The sequence below is a fragment of the Apteryx rowi genome, unplaced genomic scaffold (assembly GCF_003343035.1).
Source record: "Apteryx rowi isolate R43461 unplaced genomic scaffold, aptRow1 scaffold_2, whole genome shotgun sequence".
Taxonomy (NCBI): domain Eukaryota; kingdom Metazoa; phylum Chordata; class Aves; order Apterygiformes; family Apterygidae; genus Apteryx; species Apteryx rowi.
The window spans coordinates 5,957,391-5,981,814 of record NW_020448307.1 but is presented as its reverse complement, the minus strand read 5'-3'; the positions used below and the strand labels follow the sequence as shown (position 1 = coordinate 5,981,814).

The 24,424-nt window shown below is 39.3% G+C and overlaps 2 protein-coding genes across 6 annotated transcripts in view; both read left to right on the top strand.

The window, feature by feature from the left end:
* Window positions 1–8,586: 8,586 nt before the first annotated feature.
* CLK4 (CDC like kinase 4) lies at window positions 8,587–21,159 on the top strand. 5 transcript variants are annotated; one of them, XM_026063189.1, is made up of 14 exons: window positions 8,587–8,691; window positions 10,747–10,806; window positions 11,463–11,614; window positions 12,701–12,926; window positions 14,119–14,209; window positions 14,605–14,671; window positions 16,413–16,529; window positions 16,635–16,801; window positions 16,897–16,991; window positions 18,131–18,260; window positions 18,615–18,697; window positions 19,186–19,265; window positions 20,612–20,699; window positions 20,807–21,159. In XM_026063189.1, the coding sequence occupies exons 2-14, from the start codon at window positions 10,753–10,755 to the stop codon at window positions 20,942–20,944; spliced, it is 1,488 nt and encodes a 495-aa protein (XP_025918974.1). In that variant the 5' UTR covers window positions 8,587–8,691; window positions 10,747–10,752; the 3' UTR covers window positions 20,945–21,159. The 5 variants fall into 5 exon arrangements, with proteins under 5 accessions (XP_025918974.1, XP_025918976.1, XP_025918978.1 ...); XM_026063190.1 differs by having other exon boundaries at window positions 8,603–8,695; XM_026063191.1 differs by lacking the exon at window positions 10,747–10,806 and having other exon boundaries at window positions 8,591–8,691.
* A 2,945-nt stretch (window positions 21,160–24,104) lies between these two features.
* COL23A1 (collagen type XXIII alpha 1 chain) overlaps window positions 24,105–24,424 on the top strand; it is a 189,709-nt gene continuing 189,389 nt past the window's right edge. The window contains exon 1 of the mRNA XM_026063540.1: window positions 24,105–24,108. Within this exon, the coding sequence (XP_025919325.1) occupies window positions 24,105–24,108 (4 nt within the window). The remainder of the gene's footprint in view (window positions 24,109–24,424) is intronic.

The window sequence follows — 24,424 nt, the reverse complement described above, 5'->3', positions numbered from 1 at the left end:
GAGAAAACCAAATACCACTTCTTCTGCACCTCCTCTAGTGTGATTAGAGGAGTTGCAAAAACCATGCTTTTTTATTTCTTGAGGATGCCATTCTGCAGCACGGGGCTGGATCCAAAGCCCAGTGAAAAATAATGATGAAACTCTTGTGCCTTCAGCTTGGGTTGAAGTCAGTAGATGAACTTGCTCAATGCCTTTCAAAAGGTGCATAATCTGAAAACCATGCTCTCAATTTTACATCAGCATCAGTCGCATGAGCTAATTAAAGGTGGATGGATGGTTAAGCATAGGTCTGCCAGGTGTGGCTTGACTGACTGCAGGCTGACCTCCAGATCAGATTTCTTTTCATACTGGCAAAAACCCTTGAAGTGAGTCTAGCACACAAGAACCCCATGTACCCGAGTACACTGCGATTAGCATATCATTATCCCTCTCTTAGGCAAGTGACACACTAGTGTCATACAGCTGGCTGGGAGCTCCCCGCATGGATAGAGAACATGCAGACCTGGGGGAGAACCGCACTCTCGACCACTTCTGAGACTGCGCTGTAACAAAGCGTGGACACAGCTGCTACGGCACTTCAAACAACTTAAACGTTCAGATATTCTTCTCATCTTGAAAATATTTTATTATGTGATCAGTAGTGATAAGATAGTCACCCACTTAAAATCAAGCCTGTCCATTACTGATACCCTGGTTACTTTATCATGTTTTCTTGCAATGGTTTATACGCCTTTTATTAAAGCACGTGAGAACTGGTTTGCACATGCCTGTAAATCCAGTTTAGAACAGAGCTCAGATTACTGAATATGTAATTGCAGTTGTCAAAAAGAATATCTGTTAGTAGAAAAGATATGGTTAGGCATATCAGTGTAAAAATATTACACAGTTAATATTATCTGGCCTAACAATGACTGGGTTCCACGGAGAGAGAGAGACTAATCTGAAGTACAGAGACATGCTAGAGGAAAGACTCCAATTGGTTTTGACAGGCTTTGGAGCAGTCCAGCAACTAGTAACTGCAGAACAGTTTAAAGTTATTCATAGGGATTAAATTACATTGGCAACTGGTATAGTCCTTGGCCTTTCTTTTGAGCCAGGTGCAACTCTCAGATAGGCAGGTGCACTTCATAGGGTGAAAATTCAGCCTTGGCAAACGTTTTCTTTAACATTGTTGAAATTTCAGCAGCAAACTGAAAGACTGCATTTGGTCCTGTGAATTAAATCATGTGTCTGAGAGCAGAATTTGACCTTCAAAAGGTTTAAGAATTTTTTTTCTCTTTTTAGACTGGTAGAAATTAGCCTTACTGTCTCAGGAGTGTCCTTCATTGGAAATTAAACTCCTCTTGATTTCGAACTGATGAGTTCCATTGTAATCACAGAATGGAATTAGGAGGTGACAAGGAAACATGGAAGAGGCTCAATTGGGGGCCAAAAACTTTCTTTTCTTCTGTCCTTTTTAGGGTTATCTGTTGAGTGAAATTACCTCAGTAGTTGATGCAGAATGTGAATGGGTAACAACACAGACCTATCTGGTGTCTGTATGGCAGCATTTATAATAACATGGTGATACAGAGGAGATTAGACAATCCTGCACAAACCTGACATGCAAATTCCTATCTGAGCCTGGTCCCTTAGGTTGCCTAAGCTAGGACACAACCCTTTTGAAAGGCAGGAAGTTCCTGGAAGTTCACCTGAGGCAAAGTGTGCTTCCTCCTCCATCCAGCAGAATAATTATGAGAAAATTCTTTGAACTAAAAGGGGTTCTTCTAGAGGAATGGAAACAGTGGAGACTTTTTTACTTAGTTGACAGAGATTGGAAGATCTAAGCAGCAAGGAAAAATAAGTACTTAAAAAAATATGGAAAATATCTTGATGGTTGTTAACTTTCCTATTTCACTGCATGGCAGCAGAATGGAAGAAGATACCTGTGCATATGCTATTGCCATTAATATCAATGGCAGCTAGGCAGACCAAGCCAGGAGAGAATACAGTGAAATATTGATGCAGAAAGCTGTATCAATACTTTTGCTTTAGTGTTGTTTAGTGTAGAGAGCCAGTCCCCACGCCGAGCAGATGAGCCAGTAAGCAGGTTACCTTTTTTTTTTTAATGGAACCAATCTGGAGGCTAATCCATTTTGCATTTCTTTCTTACTATTCTTCTAAAAATAGAGCTCTTATCTATTTTCAGATATGCAGAAATACTGAATACAATAAGTTCATGCTTGTATAATGCATCACATCTTGCATTTTTATTTATTATGCAAGATATATATTAAAAGCTAATAGCTTGTATGATTCATGCACTCTACACAAGTGCAAGACACTGAAACTCAGGCTATAACCTCAGTTACTGAAAAAAGCTGAGGATGAGTAACTCCTGTCTATATCCTCTGCCTTGCACTGTGGCCAGACTCAGACTGCAATGCTGTAAATTCAGGGTGGCTTAGACCGCTATCTCTCCACCTGATGTCTTTCCCTCCACAGAGGTGATATTTTCCTCCATAAACAGCTCTTGCAAAATGCTAGAGGGACATTTTTCAAGTTCTCTGCCACATGCTGGCTCTATAATCATACCCCAGAGTTGTCAGAATATAATGTAGGGAGTCCTTCCCCTTTCATCCCTGTGGCCCTCAAACTGCCAGCCCAGACTAATATTGCAATAGAACAATGTTCCCAGGCCTTCTTGAATGCAGAAGACTATAAAGTTCAGAGATCAGAACTCCTGTAAGTAAAATATTTGGACAGGAAACTCCCTCCTAAAATGTGCACAGCCATTTTAATGGATTGCTGTCCAGAAAATTCCAAAGTCCAGGTTCCCTCCAGAGAAAAATGACTTCCTCAGTGAACTGTAACTGGTCAGTATTACATCACTGCTTTAATTACTTAATTATGCTTCTAAAATTCCATTCTTTCTGAAATAACTAAGCATATGATGGTTCCTTGATTCTTGGCACACAGGTAAACACAGCTGAGAAAACTGGGGTTATAGCCTGGACAGTTGACATCATCTGCGTTTCCATAGCAGCCCAAGTTGGGTTATCACCTACCATATGTCCTCACCTTGAACTAGAAGAAATTGTTTCAATTGAATCCTCCTAATTTTTAAAACTTAGTGAAAGATACAAGCACACAGCTATTAAATTTAAGCATTTGAAGATATGATTCTTACAGATGTGCAATTATTTCCCTTAGGAGTCAGTCTGTAAAAAGAAATAGAAGTGCTAGTATGCAACACTGATGGAAAAATAAATCAGCTTCTAGGTTTCAGAACTCTTAACTCTTACCAAGTATTCATCAATTTATAAAGGTGAGAAATAAGATTTTTAAGATTTTTTGCGCTTTTAGCAAGTTCTATGAAATGTGACAGTTCCAGCTGTCTTATACGCAAACTCCCAAAAACATATTACTGAAACATTTATTCACAGACCTAAAAGCATAGAGTAAAATGGGTAAGTAGCACTATCCTTATTTTCAGATAGAGAAATACAGAGTTTGAATGACATGTCCCAGGTCACCTGGGGAGTGTGTACATTCCAAAAATAAACCGTATAATGTTATCAAAATTTTAGTTTTACATTTCTGCTGGTACAACTCGTTTTTACAACTGTGCTTAGAAAAATGGGAACTGAATTATAAGTGAATTTTTAAGTATGAGTCAAGATGAGAAATAAAAGAAATATGGATTTAAAGACTGGTAGACACTGATCACGTGAGCCTTAGTAATGAGGGGCAGTGGTTTTCCTGTATCTTTTTCTTTAAATTAAACTATTTTATATTATGAATAGCTTTTTCAGGACAAATTGAAATCACTACACCATCCATAATACTCAAAACATATAGCTTTGCTTAATTAGAAGTCCTCCAACAAATATTGACACTTTATTAATTGCACAGACAGAAAAGAGTAAGGTTACTTGAAAGTGGCTATTATGATTTTGTGACTGTACATAGACCTTGCAAAATGTTAATGGTAACATGCATACTGTACCCCACATAAACACCGCAAAAATAGCATGGTCATTGTTACGCTTTATAGCTGTTGTGGAAAATGTCTTAACCTGCATTCATGATTATAGTGCCCATCCTACTCCCATGCCTTTTTATACAGTTGTGGTAAGATTGTTATGAAATCCTTTTGTCAGTCATGTTTGAGCTAACTTACCTATGTATAGAATTTATATATTAAAAAACCTTAATTTATACTGTGTTTTAACAGTTTGCCTGAACTGTCTATGGTTTCTAAATTTTGTAATGTGAGTGTCTAATAATAATAATAAAAAAAAGGCTCAGCAGTGTGGATCTTTTTTTGTTCAGTTTTATCTGTAGGAGAGACTTTCAACAACTACAAATCTACAGAACGTAAAGAAGCTGTTGTTGCTCTGAGACACTAAAAATACAAAGACATCCCTGACTGAACAGGGCATTTCATGAATATGCATGTAAACCCAAAAGTACCTGTGGTTTCTGCTCTTCCTCTTGTTCCTGCTTTACTGCTGTTCTCTTCATCCTCGTACATTCAGGAGATTGCACTGCACTGTACATCACAAGAAAAAGACAAAGTTTCTTAATAGCTCCCATAATAAAATGTTTTCCCAAATAGGAGTCCCAGACTCAAAGCTTCTTTATGAAAGAAAGCTGACACAGGCCTGGAGATTTTTAGTCTTTTTCTATAAAACTGCATGGTACAACCAGTGTTTAAATTTGTTCTTTTATTATTTGTATTGCAGTAATCTGAGGGCTTTGCCCGAGATGAGGGACCCATTTCAGCAAGCATGTATATTAAGAGACATCCATGCTTCAGATAGCTTAAAATATAAATAAAGAAAAAAGAGGCTCAGAGGTGAAGTTCTTGTGCACGTGTAAGTGGTTGGGTTTCCTTCATATAAGGCATAGGTACCTGCACTACATTGCTTCTCTAAGTGTGTTACTTTTACTCAGCACAGCCTCGTTCTGTCTGCTCTCAAACAAGTGAATAATTTTGGTCTGTGTAAGTAGTAGCACTGACTCCAAAGCCTGCAAAACTTTAATGTGCAACCTATTTTTTCAGTACAGTGTTCTTATTCATGGTGTCAGAGCTGTTGCCAAAAGGGACTGTTAAGTCATCGGGCTGAATTCCCGTAAAATGTAGGCTATTACAGCTCACTCAGGCTTCCCTCTGACAAGCCTCCAGAACTTTATTAGGCTAAAGCATTTCATTCCTCAGAAGACTCTGCTGTGCCTCAAGCAGGGAGTGAGCAAAACTGAAGTTCTAGCAGAGCATGAGCCTTGCAATGATCTGCGAATTCTCTCCATCAGTATAGGAACCAAACCATGGAGCTGCAGAAATTCAGAAACAAACAAAGGCAAAGCACAACTACTAATCAACCAGCCTCTGACACTAACCAGAGGGAAGAAAAAACAAAACCAATACATCTTTAATTAAAAGAAAGCAAGCACAGTACTGGAAGTACTCAAAGCCAGGAATTTTTGGCTCTGGTGTTGAGTCTTTTCTGAGGCTTTGGGCAAGGCAGACAAGCCTTGCTTTAAATTTTGTATCTGAACAATGGGAAAACTAAATGAGCTTTACTTCTCCTGAGTAACTGCTGTGAGGATGCATCACCTAATGTTGTAAAGCACTCAAAGGAGGAACCATACAAAACTGCACTCTGAAGCAAATGTTTTGAACTTAGCTTTTCATAAATGCACAAATGTATCCTACCAGGATAATTGCACTGAATTTTAAAGTCTTCTACTTTACCCTACTCCTTCAAAGCAGTCTAAAACATGGTTGCATTTTGTGTTATTCCTTCTTCAAGTTGTGCATACATTTGGTGTTACACAGTCTAATTAAACAAGGAAACACCTGATATAAACAAAAGTAAATACCGTAAGGATTGACAACAGAAATAGCTATAATTACATTCAAATGAGTTTCCTTCCCAGTTTTGTAAAGATTAGAATTCCCCTAATTTAATTCTTTACTGTGAGATCATTCTCATCTCAAAAATGGGCATTTCTGGAGGGGCTGTTGCTTTGTTTGCTGCATAACCCAATCATGTCCAGTGAATTTCTCCAGATTTTATCCTTTTCAGAGATACCACCTAAATTCCTGCAGCCCTCAGAGCTCTCTACTACTGGGTCTCCACTGCCACCTTCTGAACAGAAAGGAAAATTAACTGCTTTTAATACTGCTATTCTTTTTAATGTCTATAGAGGTATTTTGGAAAGCACTGGATTCTATTCAGCACACATAGAGCAATATTTCTAATTTGTCTGCACAGGATACTTTCTATAAAATATGTTGTCAGATTTCTGCTTCAGGGTGAAATTTCTTCCATTTACTTTATGTATGTTTGATGTGAAGAAGGTACAACCTTTATATACCACCTTTCTTTTTTCAAAGAGGTTCAGAATGAACAGCTAATTATTCTTAACTTCAGGTAGATTTATTCCTCTTTCAATTGTCATTGATTCAGCTGAAAACCTCTGACTGAAAATGATAAATCTTTGCTAGCTTACACACATCGCATTTTCATAAGGAAAAATAGTTATTTTCACCCCTCCTATCCCAGTCTGAAGATCCTTCTTCCTGAGAGCAGACTTGAGAGACCCAAGAGACCCTGGCATCAAAATTTTCCTGCTTCAAGTTACAGCTATTTTTTCATATTCTCTTCAGCATCAGTTTATGTATGCATGCGCTCTTGCTCGCTCTCTCTGTTTATATCATTTTATCCCTCTTTATCTTTCTTCTGCTGGTTGAGTTCTGAGAGAATTCCTCATGCAGGGGCTCTGTCGCTGGATTGTGGGAAAAACTCTTAACACATTGCAGATGTTATTGCTATCTTTACAAATAATAACCAGTCATTTCCATGCTAAAGGAGAAACAGTAAACCACTGGCATCAATGCCATATTTACCATTGACAGCTTTGGTCTATGTCAAGGACCATGAGGCAAAAAAAATTTTTTTTTTAAGTATGTGGCAACAAACAGCCGCCAACGCTCTACACCCGTCATTTCTCTTCTTAAAAAAAAAAAAAAAACAGGAAGAGAAACAGGATTTTCACTCTAGTGCAATCCAGATTTAAACGCTTATCTTAAACCCACTGGCAAACAAATTTGAATGAAAAATTTAAAATGACAAAACATGTCTTTTTTTAAAAAAAGTACTATTTGCTAATACTTTGAGGGACTGACATTGAAAAAAGCACCACCATTTGTTCAATAAAAAGCAGACTATACCTTAGATAATCTGGTATCTGCTGCAGTTGCCAAATCTTGCTGTATCAAGTAATTTTTTTTTAATTATTATGGAAAAGAGGCCCAGGGTTAGGATATTTTCAATTTATCCGCTAATCTTCAGAGGTTTGTTAACTTCCCTGGATACGACACTGTGAGTTAATAGATTTGAAGACTGCATTTCAGTTCCAGTTCCCCCCCTTCGTCTTTTTTTTTTTTTTTTTGCTTAAAAGAAAAGCTATTTGGGCTTATTAAATTCAGTGTTTAAATGCTTACTAACTCATCTAGCAACAATATTCCTCCACTGTACAGAACTGCATTAATTCAGACCTGTGACACCAAGGTTTTGCTTTTCCCCGAGCAAGCAAATATTTGTCTCTGTCGGGGGCACATTACTGAACTTGACTCACGATGGAAAATGCTCTGGGTACCAATTAGAAAAGGCATCATCAGCCCAGCGTACCGACGGCGAGCCGCTGCGCTCCCCCAGCCCGATCCAGCGCGTGGCTCCGCTGCGAGGGGTCGGACGGGCTCCCGGCCGTCGGTCCCCAAGGCGGGGAGACATCGATTCACTTCCAGTCGGGAACGCACGTAGTTTCTTTTCAGCGGTCAGCTCAATTACTCAGGGAGGATGGATGGGGCGGTTGCGACTCGCTGACTTGGACAGAAAATCAATGTCATTAGATTTCGCTGCAGAGCCTGTTAGCACCGCGTCGGAAGGACTCCCCCGGGACTGACCTGTTAGCTACTCTTAAAGCTTAAGTGTGAGCATGAAGCCTGGTTTAATAGTGGCATCAATCAATCTGGACACCAGATTGCTTAAATGCAACGTTTGTCGAGTCTATTAGGAGGAATTAATTGACGGTGCGACTTCTAAAGTGGGCCCGGCCGCAGAGGGAGGCGTGTGGCGATGGTGGTCACTCGGCCCTCCGCGCTCAACCCAGGACCCGCTGCTTGAACCCCAGCCCCACTTGGGGGCCTCAGCCCACAGGGCCGCCCCTCCAAAGCGCCTCCCCCCGGGGGGGGCCCGCGGGAGGCTCCCCCGAGGCCTGCGGGGGCCGGTGGGCAGAGGGTGGGAGCCGCACGGGCTGCGGCAGGCGGCGCCATTGCGCAGCACCACCCCTCCCCCCCGCCTCCCACCGCCACCGGGCGGGCCCCTCCTCCCTCAGGCGGGCCCCGCCCCCCTCGCGGCTTTCCCGCTCTCACGGAGGGGGCGGGGCTGGAGAACTTCCTGCTCCTCCCCTAAGGGGCGGGGCTACGGCTTTCTCCTCTCAGCCCCGGCCAACCGCCGCTAGGGGGCGGTCTCCGGCCGCCCCCTCCCCCGTTCCGCGGCCGCGCCGTGTGTGTGACGTCACTTCGCACGACGGCCAGGAGAGGGAGGGAGGGAGGAAGAGGTTCCTCAGCGCTGAGTAGCGGCCGCCATTTTGTTTGTGTGCGCAGGGTGGACACAGGCTCGCTCGCCTTTTTTCTCAGCTGTAAGTGAGTGACAGAGGCGGTCTTCCTCCTTGGGCTCTTTTCTTTTTCCCCTTTTACCTCCCCCCTCCTCTCTCCCTTGCGTTTTCAGGGGGCTGAAGCAGAGGGAGAAGCCGAGGGGGAGCAAAGCTTGGGCTGACCAGGGGTTGCTGGAGCCGCCTCCGCGGCCCGGGCAGGGAGAAGAGCCCTGCGGGGGGGTTGACTGCGGAGGGGTTAAGGTGCGAGGAGGGATCTTCACTACAGTGTTCGGCGGGGAGGCTTTCCTGTGACGGGGAGGGCCGCTGGGGAGCCGCCCGTGGGGGCCGGGCAGGCCGAGCTGGGGCCCGGTGGGCGGTAGGCGTTTTTGGGGGTGGAGGCCGCGCGGCTCGGTTATTCAGCCCGGCCTGCGCGGAGTTGTCTGGCGCCTGCCCAGGGGGCGACGAAGCCGAGTCCCTCCCCCCCTGCTGGTTCCTGAGGCCGCCCACAGGGAAAACCGGCGGGGAAGGGGGCTTCGCGGCCCTGGGTTGGGGCAGCGGATGTCTTCTGTTAGATCTGCACCTGCAGATCTGCTCCATAAACGCTGAGGTCGGGGCGGAACAGCCCTGTGGACTTTGGCCATCTGAACTGAATAATGGCTTTTGGCCTTCTCCAAGTCGTACAGCCTGCCAAGTTTTCGAGGAGATCTAGAAATTGCCGTGTAGGCAGATCATGGCAAGACATTTGTGGCCTTTTCCAAGTGCTCTGTGTACTGATCCTTTAGAAAAGGCCCCTGGCCCCCGCTTGAGAATCCTTATGGCAGAACGGGGGAGTGAAAACACCCTGTGATAGGGGTTAGGACCCCACGCTCTATAGGAATGCATATGTTCATGTCAGCTGCCGGTTACGTAAGTGGAGCTGAAGTGCTTCAGTGCATGAATTTAAAGGGAGTGCGTAACAGTCAAAAATCTTAAGGTGGCGCCTCCTGTAAAATGGTTTATGGCCAGTTTGGGCCTTGCGCAGACTGAGTCTAGAAATAACCTGCTTGTTTGCTTTTAATTGGTTCCTTTAGGGACAGAGCTTCCATCTTCTGTCTAAATTCTAGTATCTCCATATGGACTTCAGCATAGCTAAGCAGCAATAGTCTTCAACTAAACCTTGCTCAAGTTTTCTGTGTCAAGTACACCTGCCCTCCCCCCCAAGAACACTTTAATGGTGGATTTATTTAGATATATGTTCATTGTAGAGCCTAATCACAGTCTGTTGTGTAGCCAAACAGGGAGAAAATGGAGTCATAATTAAAATTCTCAATTCACCTATAACTGAATAGCAAAACCCCCCCCCAAAAACAAAAACAACACCCCCCCCCACCTTCATCCCAGAGGAAGAATGACTGAAACCTGAGTGTGTTTCATAATTTGAGTTACATAGGTTGAAAATAGAGAAAAATGGCTTTGGAGTTGGGGAAAAAGAGAAGATAAGAAATGCAGGCATGTAAATAAATGCTAACTGTTCTTAGTTTTGATTCTTTGGGCATTTTTGTTTGTCCTTAGATATATGAGTGTTTTCATTTCTTAGTAATGTATAAGAAGTAAGATCTTTGTGAGACCTGGATCCTGATCGATTCAAAGGGCATACCAGTCACTATTTTTGCGTAGTGTTTGTATTTTGAAAACAGATTTCTGGAAAGGGAGTTGGTACAGTGTTTTTTTTTTTTTTTTTAACTACTAGTTTGCCACAAACTTTACAGAAGTGTCTGAAAACTTCTTTTGTCAAAGTATTTGCCATTTACATGTTGTAAAACTTTGCTTGTTAATGCCTCCAGCTGGTGTAGAGGTAATCAGTGATGTTGTGTGTCAATTTACAGACTGAAATACCACTAATTCTTAGTGCTGTCTGCTCCTAAACTTCTCTTCTTGATGTCAGTGATTACTGTGGAAGCTTTGTCTTGTCTAGTTTTTGCTCGTTCTTCAGAAACAATGTACTGAAATAGATATGTAAGCTTATTTTTTAATATCTCTGTTTAAGAAGAGTAAAAGTATATGATGGGTTTTGAACTACTCTTAATTCTACAGCTATGCTTTACTTTCCTTGTTTTTCAGTTATGCATGTACCCGTTTGAACTCAGAATTCCTGCATATAGCATCCAGCAACAGAAGCTGGTGGGTTTTGTCTCTGGCAAATCAGCTGAATTGTAAAATACTCAGATATTTGCATGCTAATAGGGTTCAAAATCTGCAAGTTGGCTCATCATATTGTGGAGTTGTGTATTAATTTTTCAGGGTTCATTTTGTGATTGTTGACATAATTTAAAAAAATCTGGCTGTTTAGCAGTGATATGTATATAAATTTGTGTGAGCACTTAAGTTTTAGGCTGATTGAGGATATATGACTTTCATGTAGTAATTTATGTACGATATAGTATGAAGGACTAAATCTTTAGATTCTTTTGGAGGTAATGTTTGAAGGTTAAGGTCTCTCTCCATCAGTTTTCTGTTGAAATCTGGTTAGTCACTTAAATGTTTATTTAAAATAGACTTTAATTACATGTTGGAAGCTATTAAGTGAAGATGAGTTAGCCTATGTTACAAAATGCAAATCAAGATTAAAATGTTACTGTGTTAGGATGAGAAAGCTATGTCTACTTGCCCAAGACAAAAAAAAAAATAGAGGGGGGGAAGCAGGGGAAAAAGAACTATTTTCTAGTTTTGTCATATTTAACCAAACTATAATATTTGACTCACAGCTACAAGTGCAGTGTAATGCTTTTCTTTCTCTTGCTCTCTCTCTCTCTTTTTTTTTTTTTTCCTAATAACAGATGCGGCATTCTAAACGAACTCATTGTCCTGAATGGGATGATAGAAAGAGCTGGGATCAGAGCAAGCACAGTAGCAGCCATAAACGCAGGAAAAGGTCCCACAGCAGTGGACAAGAAAGCAAGCACTATAAACCACATCACTTTTCAGAAAGGTATAAGAGTCTGAATTGAGTAGCAATAATACTTCTAACTATGTTTAAAATAAATACATTTTCAGAAAAACAATTTTTAAGTGCCCAAAGTTGGTAATTCCTTGAGGTTTGGCTCACTTAAGACAAGCTTAAGAGGTAGTTGGTTTTGTTGACACAGTATGTAAGCCATTAAATTGAAATGCTTTAATAGAAACTGTAAATGTTGTCATTGTTGTCAGTTACATACTGGTGTTGAATACGTTCAGTATTAAATTTCAAGTAAAAAATACGCATTTTCACCTATTTTTCTTAAATTGAGCAAAAGGAGGGGAAGAGAAGGTTTGTTTAATCATTTAATACAATGGTAAGTATGAATTAGATTTCTCTTATTAATTTGGAGATGATTTGCTTTTTCTCCCACACTGCTTTCCCTGGAAGGATGTGTTTTTCTATGTTTTTCCCTTGAGAAGAGGATCCTGTGGAATTCTTTTAAGAGTTCATATTCATGCTTATAAAATGCTGGACAGGGTAGGTGTGCAGCAATATGGAGGCTTTTTGCCTCTGCAGCTTTCTTAAGGGTTTTTTTCTGGGCAAAAGATCCTTGATCCAGATACTCTCTCTGTTTTTTACTGTGTTTAATGCAGAGCATTAAGAACAATGTTAACTTCTCTCAGGCTCTCTGGATGTTGGTGGTGTTTTTTTTTTTTTTTCCTTTTGTTAATGCTGTGAGCTTTGAAAGAATAGAAGGGGATTATTGCTGTATTGAGAGCACTTTATCCTGTGACTTCTTTAGAAATTGTGATTGACTTGTTCAGTATGTTCTAGGAAGTATTTCTCCATTTTGAGCCTGAATTTCTATTTTTTGTGCAAACTGTGGATGGATTATGTATTGTTCATGTGGATGGCTATGTATTTGAGACTGACAATCTCATTAGCTTCCTAATAAAGTAACATGAGAAGCTCCACTTTTGGGGAGGGAGTCAGTTACAAAACATTCTTGATGTAAAGACAGATACTATATAACTCAGTAACTCAGCTCAAGTCACTTATCTTGTTGGAACCTCAAGTTTTTAAAGTGGAGAACATTCACTTAAAATATATTTGCAGTCATTATTTGGACGATAGAGCCATAAATGAAAGAGACCATCATGACCGGAGATATGTTGAGGAATACAGAAATGACTTCTGTGAAGTATATGACCACAGGCATTATCACAGAGACTATGAAAAGAGTCACCATCATCACTATAGCAAATCCTCTGGTCGGAGCAGGAAAAGTAGTCATAAAAGGAAGCATAAGAGACATCATTGCTCCAGTCACCAATCACATTCGGTATGAGTAATTTTTAACTTTATTATTAATGAATTAGTGGTAATAGACTTCTTAAGTGAGTGCTAGAACTTCAAGTCCTGATCACAGTACTTTGGGGAAATTTATTAATAAAGGATTTGTAGTTGAATCCATTTGTGAGCATATGAATATGTTCTTAGTTGAGACTTTGGATCAGTGTTGGGGGGTTTATCATCAGTACTTATTGCACCCTGGGAATGTCGGTGGCCCATAATTATATCACTGGCATTCTCCTGAAAGATGTATTTCAAAAATGAAGACAGGTGACTGTTTCACAATGCAGTTATCACTTTAGTTTTACAGCGTAGTGAAATGTCTGTTTTTCAGGTAGACTGTGAGATGCCATCCATGCCGTTACTAAAAAATGTTTGAAGTAATGTGCCTTTTTAATGTGTACTTAATTGGCAGTATGAAACATGCATGTCTGTAAATTGATAAGAACAAGCTGCACAGTTCTACGCCTGATTCCAGCTTTTAAGCCATGTGCCTTACTAATGGCAGCTAATGTCTTACTAAGGATGGGATAAGCTTGCTGTCTGCCCTCTTTCGAGGCATGCTGTCTGAATTTTTCATTATTGGCTTCATGCCCACTGATAAATCTTCAACTCCAGGTGTTTTATGTCACTCTTTCTGCAATAGAAACAGAATGTTGTATTAGATTATACATTGCAGATCAAGGACTTTAGAGTAATTTTTCTTGTCTCGTTTCTCTAAACATGAGGAAAGTAAAATTGCTTGATAGTTTTTTATATTTAGATGACAAAAAGTATATATTTAAAAAATATAAGCATTTCACCTGACTGTAAGCTTAGATATATAAATAAATATTGTTTTTTGCTATTTGATAGCAAAGTATTAAAAGTAGTGACTTTGCAGTCTTAATCTGTCTTCAATTAAGCCACTGTTTGAGAGACAAAATTGTGTTGTTTTTTTCTGTTGCCTTATCACTTTAAGTATTTATCTGAAAATCTGTTCCTTGCCATGTTTTTCTTCTGTAACATAAACTGTGCCCTGTGAATTTCTGGGGACTGAATTTGAAATTGCTCCTGCCAACTGTTCGTGGCCTGGTGCGTAACTGAATGCCTGAATATCTCCCCGCTGAATGAATTGCGTATTCTGCCCTGAATTCACTCTGATATATTGATTGGCTGGACGATCTTGGTGCCGATTCCAGAAGAGTCACCGAAGGAAAAGATCCAGGAGTGTAGAGGATGATGAGGAGGGTCACCTGATCTGTGAAAGTGGAGACGTTCTAAGAGCAAGATGTATAGAACACTTTTCAACACTTTTTAAAAACTTTTCAGCAAAAAATCTGTTTAGAATAGTATGTCAGAGGAGGGGGGCTAAAGAAATCTTCATTGCTCTTTTTGTTTTGTTTTTTTGTGCTTTTTTGTTTTTTTGCATATCTTCTTTTCTGTAGAATTTAAATACTGTGTTCAAAAAGTTCCAAATAGTAAATGAACTTGAGTCTTGAGATTAGAACAAGAGATAGTTTTGTAGCTAACTGTTTTCATGACACCTGTCCAATAAAATAACACATTCAAATGCTGAGATTTAAAGTAATTATGTTTTTGTAATGGCACATTTTTAAATCTACATTAATATTACTTATTCTTGTTTGAGTAGTTATATAATTCTGACTTATGTTTGTTCTTTTTAGATGAAATTGTTGCAACTTTAGGAGAAGGAGCTTTTGGAAAAGTAGTGGAGTGCATAGATCATGATATGTAAGTATCAATTACCTTTTTAAGTGCATGTCATGACAAAATGCACTTCATTTAGCTGAGAAATTTTTCTTTGATAGTAAGTTGAGGTCAAATGAAATGTTAAAATATATTTAAGAAAGAAGTGGTTTTTAGATATGAGAGCTACCTTGTAAGCTTACTTCTAGATGAGCATTTTTAAGGAGTTTCAGATATCACATCTGTTTGTGAGACTCCCTGATGATTTTTAAGGTTCTTCAGTCATATCTTTCAATATTATAAATATTTTGTTTCTTGTATTGCTCTGAGAAAGGCCCTTGCATAGTACTGACTTTATACAAGATGCTTTATAGAGAAATATTTTTATTTTGTTTTTCTCTGAGTTTTTAAGAATCTGTCCTTACCGGAGTAAACTTCCTCCAGCCACATTTGTCTTGGGAAACATCTGCTTAAAAAGAGTTTTCTTTCAAAAATAACCCATTTTATAAATACATATTTTTTTTCTATAAAGCTGTATAACCTCATGATACAAACTAGTAATTGCCAAATGGATTTCATCTGCCCTTATATAAAGGGGGAGAATTATGTGTTCCTTTCTGATGTATCAGTCCGCTTTTTCTGTTGCTTCTACAACTACTGTTGCTGTAACTAGAAAATCTGAAGGTATGTAAAGAATACAGAATTGAATTAAGAGACTGACTTCTAGAAGATGACGCAGTGAGATACTGAGAAAGTAATCTTGGTTCTTCGTTAAAGCAACTGCTTGGAACTGGTTGAGCTGTAAACTTCTTTCCTTAGTCTCCATAATCAGATTTATCCTTTCAACCTTTTCTGAATGCACGGTAATCCAGTTATGCCTTTTTGATGGAGTGGTGACTTTAATGTGATGGCTTGTTTGGTGTAGGGGAGAAAAATGAACATATTTCCACCACATCTGTGTATACAAGGACACTTAAACAGCAAAACTGCAGATTAAAGTCATTTTAACCATATGTTTTGTATCTGCAGTTCTGTGACATGGTTGTAGTTTATTTTTTCCCTCTGCCTTTGGTGTGTTCGTTCTGTCATTTCACTAGTTAGGTCTGTTCAGGAGCTTGAGATCATGTCCTGAAGGCAGACATGATTCTTAAGTCATTAGAATCTAAACAGTTTTGCAGAGACAAATTTTAATTGTCCACAAGTGAATGTGGCAGGATGAGCTATGTGTATGTGTGTTCCATTCGAAGTTTCATTTCCTTGCACTTAGTATGTTATAAAACATACTAAGTGCAGGTCCGTTAGTTTTCACTAGTATGAAATACTCAAACTCTAAACTTCTGAAATTATTTAATTATTTCCACTGATTCCATTGGAGAAATAAGAGCCAGAACAAAGCCAGGAAGTTGCAGAAAAGTTGTCAAAATTTTTGCAGTACTTTTCTTGAATGAGAACTCTGATAGTTTTTTAGAATCATCTTGCAGATGGATTCCTGATGTTTATTCTTTCTTAGATGACATAAGAAGACTGCCTGAGAGGTAGTTAACATAGAATATATGATGGGGTATTTGATCTTAACCAGAATTAAAAAACAAAAACAAAAACCCCAAAACATGTAATACTGATCCTTCCTTTAAAATGGGATTAAGTCAAATTCCCTAAATAAAACTTGTGATTCTCTACTATCTATTTTTTCTTGTGTTCCTTTTATTAAAATCAGGATACTTTGGAACTGTAGATACTTGACAAGAAAATGATACAGTCTGTGGTGTTTTACTTTATTTTAAAGGAGAGGAATGCATGTAGCAGTTAAAATTGTGAAAAATGTTGGTAGATACCGGGAAGCAGCCCGTTCAGAAATACAGGTATTGGAACACTTAAACACCATGGACCCAAGCAGCACTTTGTAAGTATAAAAGTAGAACAGTCAACATACTAAGCTTTTGGCAAAAAATAATTATTCAACAGGTTGAATTTTCATGTATTTATATGTACTATTTTTATTTTTAAGCCGCTGTGTCCAGATGCTGGAATGGTTTGATCATCATGGCCATGTTTGCATTGTTTTTGAGCTGCTGGGACTTAGTACTTATGATTTTATTAAGGAAAACAGCTTTCTGCCATTTCATATTAATGACATTAGAAATATGGCTTATCAAATTTGCCAGTCTATAAATTGTAAGTAATTCTCAGTGCTTTTATCAAGTATGTTCCTTTTTTTTTTAAGGAAATTAATCAATTATTTATGAATTGCTGTTTTTTTTTCCTCGTAGTTTTACACCATAATAAACTCACTCATACAGATTTAAAGCCGGAAAATATCTTGTTTGTGGAGTCTGATTACATAGTGAAGTACAATGCTAAAATGGTAAGTTTGCATTTTTCTTTCCAACCCTCTTTGGACATTTTTTGTCTTCATTTGAACTTAAAAAAAAAAAATTTTGCCACGTGTGAAAAGTCAAATGATAAATGGGGTTATGTTTTTTTAGATCCTTTGTGCTCTTTGAGATGCACTAGTTTTCTGCTAAGCTGGTAATGTTGCTCTGATTCAAACTAAACTGTTTCGTCTGATAACAGCTAAGGCCTTTGCTGTTTAATGAAATTCAGCATTCTTAGGGGACTTTGTGTTAACAGCTTTGAATTTAGCCAGCTTTTTCTTGTTTCGTATTTCTTAAAGAAGCTCTTTCAATCCCTTTCTTAAAAGAATCTTTTTGTTTTGGGAAGGATGACAGATCTTACTTCATATCCAATTACCGTGTTTCTAAGGAAGTCTGAAGTGCCTGTCAGTTTGGCAGTTTTTGGCTTGGTGGCAAAGACGAGTGTCCTTGCTGGGTTTTTGTCATCAATGTGTAATGTTGATTGCTGGGCAGTGTTATAATTGGCACAGGCCTGGAATAGGAACATTGTTGAGCAGCAGCATCTTCTTAAATCTAAGAAAACCCTAGAACACAATGTTAGGATGAGTACTTGTCTGCACAAATCACTTCTAGAACTAGGAGAAATACAGATTTCTTTTTATATTGCTGCTCTTTTTTCAAAGTATAAAAACTTCCTGGAAACAGAAGAGCAGTGTCGACTTCACTGCCTTTAACTTATGCATAAGATTCTTCTTTGTTTTTTTATTCTAGGACTAAAATGGTATAAATGATTGTACGTACCAGTGAATAGCCAAAATCCAGGCAGAGATCGCTAATTCTGAAGTTGAGTTAATATTAACAAAAGAGAAGAAGAGTTCTGTTACTGTGGGCAGAGTCTTTAGATATTCGGCTATTTCTAAATGTTCAGATTAAATTGCCTTGTTATTAGCTCCTCCTTTTTCTTAAAGAATGGACTGAATGGGGATTAATGTATTGGGAAGGAGTAGGGTTTTTTTATGTGGGTTTGATTTTTAACATGACTATGTGAACTGGTATTTTGAAGATATTTTAAACTGATAATGTGATGAATAGCTTTTACCTGAGCATGCGTTTAAAAATATTAACAAAGAGCATTTGGATTCTCTTACAGAAGCGGGATGAACGCACTTTAAAAAACACAGATATCAAAGTCGTTGATTTTGGAAGTGCAACTTTTGATGATGAACATCACAGCACATTAGTGTCTACAAGACATTATAGAGCTCCTGAGGTTATTTTAGGTGAGTAAAGACTTTAAAACCTTCTGACAGTTAATTACAACTCATTCAGATGTCTTCCTGTTTCATAAACTGGAGTAGTTGCACATGATTCTAATTTCTCAGCTACTATCTCTCACAGATAACGTTGTTAAATTTCTTGAGAGTAAACCAACTTTTTCCCTGTATTTTACAATAAAAGAAGTATTTTAAAAACAAAAGTCCAAACACATTCCCTTATATTTTTCAAGTTTTGGGGAGAGGTGTGCAGGGAAAAACACATATCAGTAAATGGATGGAAACTTGCCATATCTTTTGTGGATTACTTGTGTTCAGAATGTATTAAAAAGTAAAACATACTCTTTGCATGTTTTACAGCACTGGGATGGTCACAACCTTGCGATGTTTGGAGTATTGGTTGTATTCTAATTGAGTATTATTTGGGATTTACAGTATTTCAGGTATGTGCATAAAGCTGAATTGAACCTTTTTGTTACAGACTTTTATCTTTTAATGACATCTACTTGACTGTTAGTGCAAAAGGCATAACTTTAGAGAGCTTTAAGTATTATATAGAAGAGGTTGTAGACAGCACTCATATATGAAAATGTGATGTCTTATACATCTACTTCAGACTACTCAAGATCATCTGTTTTAGCTTTTTGAACAATGAAGCCTGTCTAGAGTTTGAAGATGCTCTTCAAATTAGAATAATAAAATATGCATGTGTAAAACTTGGTTTATAAACTCTGCTTTGCAGGGGCCATCGTAACCATGGAAAGTATAGTATAACAAGCTGCATTGCATGGTCTGTTTTTAATAATTTAATGTGGTAATGTATAATGACACTGTGGTGATGCTCTGGAGAACATCTCATTTGTAAATAGGGTTGTTACCAAGTGGCTGAGAGTAGAAAAATGTGAAAAGTGCATTGCTTTTTTCCCAACAGACGCATGATAGTAAAGAACATTTGGCAATGATGGAAAGAATATTAGGGCCTCTGCCAGCTCACATGATCAAGAAATCCAGGTAAGCCCATTATAGGAAGAATAGGTTGCCTAATATTTTTCCTATTATAAAAGAGTGATTTGAGGAACTTTAAAGTTTCTGTTGTTCGTTGTGAGCTGCTAAAAGTCAACAAATGGACTTCGAGGCTTTGCAATTACCTGTTAGTCTGTTGCAAGAAATTATGTTAGATTTAGCTGAAATAAATAGTCGAAGAGAGTCCTCTATCTTTGGTTGTAGTTTGAGTTAGCAGCAGCCAAAAGTCAGCTTCCTGAACAGTAACTGAATATGAACATGCTCGTGTAAAGCTGAGTCTGTATGGTCACCAGAACAGCAGTAGATATCTCTCGTTCCCTAAACTGCGGGAATAAACAACCTATTGTCATCAGAAGATTTATAGTGAGAGGAAGAAGAGGGCCCTGCTCTTACTAGTACAGCTCCCAGCCTCTTCCACCGTTCCTTCATATCCCCCCCCCCCCCATGGGCTGCAGTGATCTGTTTCTTTTCCTCAAAGATAATACATGCAGCAAAAGTTTCCCACTTGCAATGTAAGGAGAAGCAATCAGCACAGCATTCTTCCCTAACCCCCAAATGCCCCAAATCCAGAGCATGCAAGATTTAATGGCCCATTCTCTTTCTGAAATAAGTTGTCTTGTTGCCAGCTGATCTGGGTAATCCTGTAACTCAAGTTATAGTAAAGCATAAGTTCTAATAATTCTGGATTGGGTAATGCATTTAGAGTTGGCCACAGTTAACTGCAACAGATTCTTAATGCTTTTTTGAGAAACAACGGGAGAGTTAGATAGCTATGCTTGGAATAGGATGAGCTAGTATTGAAAAACACTACTTACGTAGCAGAGTTAATGTGATGCCAAGTTGTGGATTTGTTAGAACTTTAATTGCACTGGTATTTTCATGTATTTGCTATATTCTTCTTAAAGACATTTGGGAATATCTGATTTTGTTACATAGTTGCAAATCATTTTTTTAAACTCTGCAGGTATTATAAGAAATACTTTAAAAGCCAGTAGACTGACATTCTGTCTTTTGTTACTAGTAGATGAGGCCAAGTTGTTCTCTTGGAACACCTTTGTAAAGAATCCATCTCTTTAAATGTTAATAATTTGAAAATATATTTTTAAATGGCTTCTTTGTTGATTGGAGTACTGAAGGATCTGTTTTGTAAATAGTGCGACAATGGTAATATAAAAGCAACAGGTTTCTCTGAATAAAAGTTAGCAAAAGAGAAGTTAGATCTCACATGCAGAGGGATGTTTAAGAACACTTATGATTCTTCAGAACGTCTTAGAAAAACACCCACCCAGTTCAAATACTGACGCTATTTTTAAATTATTTCTCTTGTCATGCAGAAAGCACTATTTTCATCATGACCAGTTGGACTGGGATGAGCACAGTTCTGCAGGTCGATATGTTAGGAGACGCTGTAAGCCTTTAAAGGTAGGGGAGAACATTTTCATTATTATTCTCAGTTAAATTTGCAGTTCTGAAAGATCTCTCTAAATTACTTTTTTCCCCCCCGGCCCCTCCTCTCCCCTCCCCCCCAGGAGTTCATGCATTGCCAAGACACAGATCATCAAAGTCTGTTTGACCTTGTTCGCAGAATGTTGGAGTATGATCCAGCCAAAAGAATTACTCTTGATGAAGCCTTGCAGCATCCTTTTTTTGAACCGTTAAAGAAGTAAATTCAGAGATCTTTTATGCTTCTCCAAGGAGATTACCTAGACTGTGTCAGTCAACAGATTGCATGAAACTTTTGTAAACTTTAAATTATTTTGTACAGTTAAGTCTGTAAATATTTACATATGTTTTGTATAACTGTCATGTTTATCTTGTTGAACAGTTGTAGTCTTAATCATGGATATCAAAATGAAAAATAAAAGTAATTTTCATTTTTGAAGTTTGTTTTTTTTTCTTTTTTAAACTGTACCCTATCTTTTTGCAGAGAGGGCTGGTTAAGCATCTAACTTTAGATGAGACCATGGGCTTGCTAAACAATATCAGAAAACACATTAATTAAAACGTTTTTAACTATCTTCCTTTAAAAGTTAGTCAAGAAAAAAGGATTGTAAGTGATTCAGCCTACCTAACCATGCTGCGTAGAACTTTGCAATAGTATTCTGAACCATGATTGAAGATATTCAATCTATATTCTAATTAGCTTTTTTGTCACCTTTGTCCCCAAATTCTCACATTTAAACAGTGTGCATTGCTCTTTGAATGCCAGTTAGTCAGAGTCCCTGGAAACTTGTTTGTCTGATGCTTTCAATGGTAAGTATTTATTGGTAAGGTCTGAAAAATAACATTTTAATTTTTCAAAATTGTTTTGATTCACTGAAGTGCAGCATTTTCATGATAAGGTTTTTCAGAACTGCACTGCCCCTGCAGAAAAATGCAGAGAAGGACATATACTCTTGTTCTCACCGATGAAATGCTGTGAATCAGTTGTAGCATATTTAAGCCCTGCTATTGCAGTAGCAGCAAGATAATCCTCAAGTCTTCAAATGCATATTTCTGTGCAGCTTGATCGGTAGTTACTAATAAATTGAGCAACCTTGGCAACTGAGAAACAGTCATCAGTCACCATACAGTAAGGTGAAGAATGGGTTCTCAGTTGTAAGTCCTGAACCTATGTATCAAGTTAGGAAGAAGATGGTACTGCTTTCCAAGCCCCATTAACCTACTTTGGCAGTTTTTGCTCTTTTATGTTTAAGTTGGGGAGGTTTTTTGGTCTTGCTGTAATGCCCTTTCCATCTGACACAGTATGGATGGCTTGCTGAGCCAGGAGTAAGGGAGGCTTTCACTGTGGAGTTCATTCTAAGTGGCCTGTGTGCAACATTTAGCCATTTCTTGCAGTCTTGGCAGCAGAGCTGACTGGTTTGTCATCGCTGAGGAAAGAAACGGCCAACTGATTGCATTCCATAGAAGCCTGTTTTCAGGTTTTGTGTGTTGCTGTGTCCCTGTTGCACTGATGTGTGGGTAGGAAGGAGGCTTAAGTTGCAAAAGGCTCCAGGCATCTCTCTGACTGGGGGCAGAATATAGCTGGGACAAAGCTTTGAAAGCTTATTTTCTATAATGAGTACCACCTACTGTGCTTGGTTATGTCTCATAATACAGAACCCTGATCTTCCTAGGATGTCAGTTTTACCCCATTGCTGTTTTTGTCTGTGACAGAAAATGTAACGGCTGATACCTTTCTATTCAGCAGTGACCATGGTAGAAGCGAGGAGGACAGGAGTGATTCCTTCCCTTGTTTCTTCTCACAATACTTTCCACTCCACACCTTCATAGGCAAAGCACAGATTCAGTGTAAGCAATGCAAATCAAAGGGAGAGGGGGAAAAAAGTAAGGTTATATACTGCTATAACTATAAAACTGTAACTATAAAGCAGTTTTATCAAAATCAGAAAGTGGAAAGTGTGTACTTATGCTTAAGAAGGCATTTTAGCCTTTGTTAATGCGGTTACTAGAATACATTGCACCTGCTGAAAAAGATGTATGCTGCAAAAAGAAGAAAATATATGCTAGCCTGTTTAAATTTTTTCACTTTTTCTCCCAGCAAATTTAAAAAATGCACTACCAAGATTAATATAGCAACTGCAGCAAGGTGCCAGGTAGTTTTGCAGGTCCTACATTACATACAAAAGAAATTGTAGGCTGGAGGGAGAAAGGGGCGTGCGTCCAACATCCTCAGGCTCATGAGTGAAGCGGCACAGAGCTGTTAGCAGCTGAGGAACAGCCAGGTGCCGGGGGGTCTGTCTTTGATACGTCTGATTTCTCATGTTCTCCAGGCTGCTCTCAGTTGTTTTATCTGTGCTAGGGAAAAGATTTTTACATACGCATGCTCCATTGTCTTGTTAATACATGAATGTAGTTGGGGTAGTTTGTAATATTGGCATGTTTGGATCAAGCTATGTATTAACTGCACCTGTAGCTGTTGGTAAATAATAATAGTGTCTATTTGCATGTTTTTCTGCACTTTTGAATTTTGGCTATTGTACCATAAACAAAATATGGTCTGTAAATCTGAATCATTTGACCGGGCAGACCAACACCATCTGTTTGTACAACAGGTCAGTTATACATTTTACTGAGCGTGGATGATGGGAGAAATTAAAGCTGTCTTTTAAGTGAACAAAACAGGCTTTGTCTTTAAAAGTGCAAACAGCATACAAGATACAGAACTTCAGAAGGGAAGGGGAAGAGTTGAGCTACGGGTTAAACTTACAGAAAAGGGGTTAGGAGTTCTGTGCCAGAGGGCTTAGTAGAGGGCTTTCTCCTTGTACAGTTTCCAGATACCTCCATTACAAGAAGGGCTCAGGTCACCTAGACGCAACTTGGACAAGATATTTTGTATCCTGGAATTTCCCCAAAATTGATTGTATTGTGTAAAGTCAATTGATCTCAGAGCTTATAAGAGAAGTCTCAGAAGGCTGGTGGAAAGAGGAGGGGAAGGAGAAGGAAAGGAAGAGTTTGCTTGCAATCATCTCCTTTTTTCCTCCTCCTGTCCATAGCATTGGAAGGTGAGAAGGAAGAAGTTACATTACTGTCTGGTAGCAGTATGACCAGTTTGGATAAAGCGGCTACGGAAAGCAGTATGTACACAATTTGAAAGTCCAGTTGTTCAGCTACATATCCTATATCAGTTATTAGATAATCACACCACTCCTAGTAGTTTTCTCCAACCCAAACGAGTGCTTCTGCAACCCTGTCCTCGGCTTCGCTCGCCTATCCTAGAAGAAGTGTTCCCAGCACGACAGCGTCGGTGGCCAAGAGGCAAAGAGCAGCTTTAGGTTTGGGTGTGCTTAGCGTCCAGGCAGGCATTAAGTAATCGGAGGACGTTTTATGGGTGAGTCCTCTCATTGAGAGGCTCCCTGAGGCGGATGGGGCGTTTTACCCTGATAAAATCGGGGTGTTTAGAGGGATGGTAGGAGAACGTTGCGCTTTGCGGGTACGGTCTCTTCCTCGGCAGAGCTTGCGATCCAAACAGGAGTTGCAGCACAGGATGACAAAAAGAAAAAAAGAAAAAAAGCAGGAGCAGACGGGAAAAGGTTAACGCCTCTCCGCGGTCGCGCTCGGCGGGGCAGGGGAGCGCGGTGCCCCGGGCCCCCTGCGCGCCGCGCGGCCCCGCTGGGGGGCGCCCGCTCCGCGGCCCGCGGTCCCGC

What these genes read in the sequence shown, in the direction of transcription:
- CLK4 (XM_026063189.1), top strand. Translation starts at nt 10,753, where the DNA reads ATGTACCCGTTTGAACTCAGAATTCCTGCATATAGCATCCAGCAACAG. An exon ending in CCACATCACTTTTCAGAAAG is followed by an intron (nt 11,615 to 12,700) that starts GTATAAGAGTCT and finishes ATATATTTGCAG; the next exon opens with TCATTATTTGGACGATAGAG. An exon ending in GACGCTGTAAGCCTTTAAAG is followed by an intron (nt 20,700 to 20,806) that starts GTAGGGGAGAAC and finishes CCTCCCCCCCAG; the next exon opens with GAGTTCATGCATTGCCAAGA.